The sequence below is a fragment of the Spea bombifrons genome, chromosome 4, assembly GCF_027358695.1.
Source record: "Spea bombifrons isolate aSpeBom1 chromosome 4, aSpeBom1.2.pri, whole genome shotgun sequence".
Classification (NCBI taxonomy): domain Eukaryota; kingdom Metazoa; phylum Chordata; class Amphibia; order Anura; family Pelobatidae; genus Spea; species Spea bombifrons.
Window position 1 is genome coordinate 70,362,346 of NC_071090.1, and position 7,779 is coordinate 70,370,124.

At 39.1% G+C, this 7,779-nt stretch overlaps 1 protein-coding gene across 1 annotated transcript; it reads left to right on the top strand.

The window, feature by feature from the left end:
- Positions 1 to 2,346: 2,346 nt before the first annotated feature.
- Positions 2,347 to 4,674, top strand: POLR1H (RNA polymerase I subunit H). The gene is made up of 5 exons (XM_053462594.1): positions 2,347 to 2,460; positions 3,149 to 3,279; positions 3,403 to 3,506; positions 3,648 to 3,757; positions 4,532 to 4,674. Exons 2-5 carry the CDS (start codon positions 3,150 to 3,152, stop codon positions 4,554 to 4,556), a joined length of 369 nt encoding a protein of 122 aa, XP_053318569.1. The 5' UTR covers positions 2,347 to 2,460; position 3,149; the 3' UTR covers positions 4,557 to 4,674.
- The last annotated feature ends 3,105 nt before the right edge of the window (positions 4,675 to 7,779 follow it).

A 7,779-nucleotide genomic window follows, 5' to 3' on the forward strand; every position in this document is an offset into this window, starting at 1 on the left:
TGTGCGTCACCAGATACTTCCTCTTGGTCCGTTGCTTTAGTGGAACCCCACTTGTACGAGACGGACGGGAATATAGGAAGCGTGGTTCTTCGTGTATTAAAACGAGTACAGCACTTATTTGTTGTTATATATATATATATACATACATATATATACATACATATATATATATACACATACACATATATATGTATATATATCTTACACACACACACAGACGTGTATTTATATTTGTGTGTATATAAATATACATATATATATACACAGACACACACGTGTGTATTTATATTTGTGTATGTATGTATATATATACCTCGATCAGCCATAACATGACCACTGACAGGTGAAGTGAATAAAACTGATAATCTTGTTATCTTGGTACCTGTCAGTGAGTGGGATGTATCAGAAGCAAGTGAACATTTCGTTGTGATGGCTGATGTGTGTTAGAAGCAGGAAAAATGGGCAATGCAGTTTGTTGCTTATGAAGCTGTGAACCCACAGACCAGTCAGAGTGCCCATGATGAACCATGACCACTGCCCAAAGTACCTACAATGGGCTTGTGAGCATAAAAAGAACTGGACCAGTAATGAAAGAAGGTGGGCTGGTCTGATGAATCAAGTTTTATTTTCCATCTCCTGGGTGGCCGTGTGTGTGTGCCGGTGTATGGCACTGGAATGAACTATGCCATTCACGTAGAAGTTACTTTGGCACGTGCCACCTGGCATTCTTGCTGAGCATGTACACAGTATTCCCTGATGGCATTGGGCCTCTTTCAGCAGGATAATGCACACAAAGCAGAACACAACGAATTCAAGGTGTAGACTTAGCCTCCAAATTTCCCATATTTCAATCCAATTGAGCTTCTGTTAGATGTGCCGGACCAACAAGTCTGATCTATGGAGCCCCCACCTTGCATAATACAGGATATGCTGCCAACATCTTGGTGCCAGATACCACAGCACACCTTCAGAGGTGTGTGTGTGTGTGTGTATATATATATATATATATATATATATGTGGGACACTTGGAGGGTACAGCTTTATATATATAAAGCTGTAAACTCCATGTGTCCAACTTTTAGCAGTTACTGATGCATAGATAAACAGTAATTCACTGTCTACATGCTTTACTTTGTTGCTTAAATAATCCAGAGGTCATATGAGCACATATAACAAATGTAAATATCCCTATTATGCCTTTTGAAATGTCCAGCTCATGGATTTTCCTGTACAGACGAAGGGCCAACTCCAGAGAGCTTATCAATTAGAAGGGCTGAGGCAACCGAGCATAATTAAACGAACGGTCATGTTTTTTTCCCAGTGCTTTCTCCATTTGTTGCAGAGTTCAGGATTCAGCACCATTGATAAGCAGGTTAGCATACCATCAAGCCTGAAGGGGATGAGTACAGGACAGACTGGTTGATTGATCAGCCATGGACTGAGCAGCCAACTGTAAGTGGACCTGGGCTGCCTGGACATCATTAAAAAGCTGCAATCTTCCCGCCTAATGTGTGTTTAACTGCACAATGTAAATACATCAAGAAATAAATATTCTGAGTGGTTGACCCAAGACATACTTGTTGAAGGACTTGGGATGGTGTCTGGTCCAACTGTAGAGTGTCATGCCACTATAGTGTGAAATTTTAATTAATTTTAATTGTGTCTTGTGACAATTTGGAAATCTGCAATTTTTACTGTCTTAAACATATACGGTATTTTTGGGATAATTAGACATTGTCAGTAGGATGACCACACGTCCTGAATTGGCTGGGCCAAGACTCTTGGAATATCAAGGGCTGTCCCAAGTGCTTGGAAACTACATTGAAAACCACATATAGGAGTCTACTTACTAAAAGGAGAGTTGTTGAGAGTTTATATGACAGTTGAGGTTTCAACTCTCCCACTTTCCTATTCATTATGAAGGACCAGCACTGACAGGTTGAGTGAGGAGAAGACATCTCTGCTTTTCAGCCTGAATGAGGTATCAATGAGGATCTGGTCGAGTCACCTGTGTGAACGCGAGATCACCCTGGCCATAATCTTGACTAAGTTCTCTGGAGTAAAAGTGGGCTAAAGCCCCATGAAACCGGCAAAAAACATAAATTGCATATATATATGCAGGAAAAGGAATATATACCAAATGCAAGAAATCTGGGAAACAAAGATACTGGGTGGTTGGCGGTATTGCAAGAAAATGCTTATCACATCTGTTTTGGTGTATTTTTTAGTGCATTAGACTGTATATACCTGTCATAGGCATTCCCATTTTATTAGAGTCGGGAGGTGAAATTGCGCAGTGACGCTAGAGGGAGCTGTGGCTCGTGGAGTCCACATTCGGCGTCTCGCTGGTTTCCGCTCCAAACCCACGTGAGGTGCATGTACAGTTAGGGTCCGGCATGTTGAATTAGTGGCTGATGATTATATCATTTCCGGGAAGTCCAAAAGACGTTGGCTTCGAGGTAAGGAAAATAGAAACATATCTCGAGTCAAAGCTGTATTTCTGCAGCCATGCTGATGGGGGGGACACAAAAAACCCATACCATGTCACCGTGGCAGAAAGACAGACGTTAATGCGATAAGAGTAACGAAGGCATTTACAGAAATGTAGATTCTAGAGCGCTTTCATTAAAACACTTACACATTGATGTAGTGCCAGTCAAAGGACATTTACATACAAGGGGAAGTTGGCAGAGGCGGGAAATGGCATGTTTCTGCAGTGTCTGTTTCATTCTATATTGTTACATTTATTTCCGCGTTAATCATTTACAAATAAACATTTCTCCTCTGCCGCTCCTAAGGATTGATTTATCCTGTGTGACTGTAAAACAAATTTCATGAGCCAGACTGTGTGTCTGTGTGTGTAAAGGGTTGACAGTACCATTTGAAGATGAGTTGTGTTTCAGCTCCTTATACATTATTAAGAACTGACCCCCCCAATTCAGCTGTAGGAAGAGCTTGGCTGGCCCTGTGTTATGTATACTTAAATCAGAGAGGTTTATTTTCTTTACACATTAAATTATGCAGGGCCAGCCTAAATATAACGAATATTCAAGAGGGGGAGTTCTTGAGGGACATGCATTGAGGGTTTCTGGATATGAAATTATTAGCTGTGTTATTTCACTGGGTTTCATTGTGCCGTTGTTTTAGGATGGAGGTTCCACCTACGTGCTTTTCGTCAGAATACGATTTCTGCTCTGACTGCGGTTCTGTGCTGCCTCCCCCAGGTGTCCAGGATACAGTAACGTGCCCTCGATGTTCAAATCGTACACAAGTAACAGGTCAGGGCAACAGATTTTGGTTGTATTTGCTAACTAATATCTCAAGCTTGTATTCTATAACAGACATCGTCTCGTAGGATCATGCTTTTGCTGCACGTCTCACGTTTAGATTCTCTTTTTCAGTGTTCCTCGGGAAGTATGTTCAGACGTCTGTGGTGTTTAACAACCTCGATACCCTTGCGCTGCCAAATGAGACTGATGAGACAGGCGCATTAAAAGGACCACTGGTAAGAGCTGAATAGTCTTCATTTATTTTTTTTAATCTCTGCAGACGTTCCCCTTTTCAACTGCTACTGAAGACAAAATAATCTTTTCCCCATGTGATATCATATTTTTTGTTTTGTTTTTAACATTTTCTTTTTGGGCAGATTGACAGGCGTTGCTCACGCTGTGGATTTGAGAAGATGGTTTATCACACCAGACAAATGCGATCTGCAGATGAGGGTCAGACTGTGTTCTATACCTGTACACAGTGCCGGTAAGAATAGATATATTGCCTTGTCCTTTTAAAATCTTGCTATAGTCATGTAAAAAATTCCTTGCATAACACAATAGTGCCACATTGAGAAACGCATTTATGCTTTCTAAAATAAATATCTCTATCGAGTAAAAAGTACAATCTATAGTTTTAATATATTAAGATACTTATGGTAAAAGTTGTGACATAGTAATTTCCCAAATACATATTTCTGTTCTTTGTTGAAATGTGAATTAAAATTGTTTTAATTCCCACTGATCTATTTCTTCAATTGGCACTCGCATCAAGCGCTGTTACACACTGTTGGTAAGCAGGAAGCATTTAATGCTGACTTCTTCTGACAGGGGACAGTCCAGGCTGTCAATAGGGACATCTCCCCATCTATGACACTGCCATGTTTAAAGTCACTGAGCTCTTCAGTATGACCCATTCTGCTGCCAATATTTGTCTATGGATTTTTTGGTTGTATAGTATATATATTTTGCAGGTGTTTGATATCATGTCTGCCGCTACCAAAGGCATAGCAATGACATATCGGGAAAATCTCCCTATGATTCCTCGCTAAATATTTTTATATTGGTGTGCGAGTTAAGGATAAGGGAAAATCTGGAATGTGTTCAGAATTAAAGCTGATAGATAAACTGTATTTTTTTTTATTTTCCATATTGAAAATATGAAAATATATGAAAGCTATTCTTAGTATGTTGTCTTTTTCTTTTTTTTTCTTCTATTTGCGATTCTTTCTACATTTATGGCCTTTTTCAATCATTTCAGTTTCCAGGAAAAGGAAGATTCTTGATGCCCTAATATACAGTGTGAGATAATGTGATGGCAACATATTGACTAATGGAGATGGATCAACTCGTCCCGAGGTTATGTGTAATCTCTTTGTAAATAAAGCATTATTTTTTTGTAGCGGTTTCCCGTTTTTTGTTTTTTGTTTTTTTTTTTGCTTACACAATCATTCTTTAAGTAGTCAGGTGGGATTAATTTACCCAGATTAAAAGTGAAACCCTCTTAGAGATACATAAAAGGGAGCACATGAAAATAAGTAAGGTCAGGGCTCTGTGTACTTTGAATGTTACCTTCTATTTCTTGGTTCAGATCTACATTTCATTCACTTTCTAATACAACCTGTACTATAGATTTAGTCGCAGCAAAAGGCAAACACGGCTTTGAACAGTTCCAGTTTTGCACACACACACACACACACACATATATATATATATCTATATATATATATACTGTAATTTTTTTGTGTAACTGAAATATATGATTCAAAGATAAATCCAAAGTTAATTTGAACAGTATGTGACATGTTAGTTATATTTTTAAAAGGTGAGAAACACACAACCTTTCTTCCTAACACTCAGCCACCATCCTAATCAAGCCATCTGAACGATCAACAAATTTTAGAAGAATGCACATTAAAGTACTCCACTTAATACGTTTAGTACTAGACTTGTGCATTCATTTTCGTACAAGCATTATTTGTAATGAAAATTGCGAAACTTACTAATGTTGGCCATTTAGGCTTTCTGTAGTGTCCCTACACTCATCTCCCCATTAACACAATGTGGGTTTGTGCCACTGTCCTCAATAGTTTCCTTCTACCGAGTGCTGGGATATCTGTCAGGACGTCTGCACAGAGAGAGCAGGTAGCGCAGGAAGAAATTTCATCTCTGAGTGTTAAAGAACATTAGCACATTTGTTTTGTTTTTTAACTAAGGATATATTGTTCCCTGGAGCCTTTTTTTGGCATTTTTACCAAATGCCTTTCAACCATGATCCTCTTTTTTCATTTAGGGACACAGGGTTAAATGCCAAGAATATGCAATAGAAAACAGTCTAGGGAAAAATAAACATTTCCACAAACATATCATGTCTCCACGAAGGGTTTCATGATGATATGGTAAGTAAGGAATTTAGAATTTTTGCAGTTAATATGGCAACATAAAGCATATTTAACCCCTTAATGACGATTGACGGTCCGAGCACCTCATGCACTAACATCCTGTAAGTGACAATTGATGTGCTAGGACTGTCATTGCTTTCAACTGGTGCATAAAGCTAGATACGTTCGCTTTCCGCACCCAAACGGTGTTGCTGTAATTCCGCAACATCGAGATCGGCATCAGGGGCCGTGTCTGGACCCTCCCCCAGAGCGTCAACATCCGCTATACACTGTATGGCGACGGACGCCCGTTTTAAGAGTTTAGTAGGTGATCAACGAGCGCTTCCTAAATGTCAGTGGTGAACACCGACCCCAGGGCGCTTTGTGACCGGAGATCGGTCACAACCGCCACTGCGATTGATTTTGCCACTCGCAAGATGTCGGTTGTGTCCTTTCAGAAAATAAAGGAGTTGAAAAGAGTTCTCAGGAGGGTCTGGCTCCACTTGCAGGTTGAATGCAGGTACTGCAGCTTTCTAATAACAATGTGATTAGTAAAATAAATGTAAAAAAAAAATTGAAAAAATATATTAATAAAAATAAATAAAATAGAAATATATTTTTATACGCAAGTCTTAAAATTAGCGCTTTGTCGCACATGAAAAGAGTTAAAACGCTGGCATGTTAAATGCCCATGGGGTGTATACTTTTTTAAAAAAATGTATAATTTCATGGGGTAAATTGAATTGGCCTGGTTCAACAATGTCCCAATTAACAGGGGGAAGATTGACCACATGTCTAATTTACAACTTGAAAAATGTACATGTCCCAAATGTGGCCTTTTAGCCCTCAAACAACCCGACAAACCCAGGCATGTGGGGGGGGGGTACCTCTGTACTCAGATGTTGCTGAACACATATTGCGACAGTATGTGTGTGTTTGAAATACCCTGGGGTCGTTTTCAAAAATATATGGTTTTATTGGGCACATTGAATTGGCCGCGCCCAAAAATGTACCAAATCGGGTATGGGCAGTGGATCACCAACTGTCAAAAGTTGAAAAATGGGCATGCCCCAAAAGTGGCCCTTTTGCCCCCAAACAGCCAGGCAAACCCATGCATGGGTGGTATCACTGTACTCAGGTAATGTTCAGAAGATACTGAACCCATATTGGGGTGTTGTTTGGAAGTGACATATACCAGGACCTGTTAATTCATACCTGAAGTAAATTGTGTGGGGGAAAAAAACGCAAAAGAATGACTACTGCAAAGTTTGACAGATTGGTGGTAGAACTAGTACGTGGAAAGAGTTAAAATACTATAATAGAGTTAAAATAATATTTGGAAATATATGGTTTGATAGGGTAAATTGCATTGGCCGGCTTCAAATATACCCAAAATAGCACATGGGGAAGAATTACCAGATTTGGAAAAAATGGTTTTGAAATAGCAAAACACTACCTGTACTTATTGCCCCATAACATGCAGAAAAAGGCCAAAAAAAGGGTATTTCTAAAGTTAGGACAAATAGTGAAATCTATTTAGCAGGATTTTTCATTAGGTTTTATAGATGAGTAAACGATTTTTCAAGTAAAAGTCAGAAAAAGTGCTTGTTTTCTCAAATGTTCACTGTATTTTATACTTTTTTATAGTAAATGATATGATACAATCAAAATAATGACAAGAAAGCCCTTCTTGTCCTGAACAAATGCAAAATATAACTTGTGTCAGTTCAGTAAACGGGAAATAGGAGAATTACAGCTAAACACGAGCAGCGCGGAAATGTTAAAACATCCTTTGTCACGAAGGGTCCAAAAAATAAATCAGCCATTGTCACGATGGGGTTAAATCACTGCTATTTCCTGAAAGAATAAACTCTAAATCATATGAATACCTGGTACATCCTATCAAATAGCTTTTTTCCCCTCCTTTAATAACATTGTACTAGGCAGTGACAGCTGGTTTTCTGCGAGATAATTGTTTTTTTTTATCTGGGCTATCGTTTGAGCTGGAGATTTGCACGCCTCTCGCCACCCGTAATGAAGCATAATTACTTTATGCCCTTCATGCTCCACATTGGAGCAGGAATTGGCAGGTGAGCTTGTGGTTTCATCTCCTCAGCTTAAGTACTAT

Bases quoted from the DNA above. Each gene is read 5' to 3' on its own strand.
- POLR1H (XM_053462594.1), top strand. From the start codon at position 3,150: ATGGAGGTTCCACCTACGTGCTTTTCGTCAGAATACGATTTCTGCTCT. The intron at 3,507-3,647 runs GTAAGAGCTGAA...CTTTTTGGGCAG, and splicing joins GCGCATTAAAAGGACCACTG to ATTGACAGGCGTTGCTCACG. The intron at 3,758-4,531 runs GTAAGAATAGAT...CAATCATTTCAG, and splicing joins TATACCTGTACACAGTGCCG to TTTCCAGGAAAAGGAAGATT.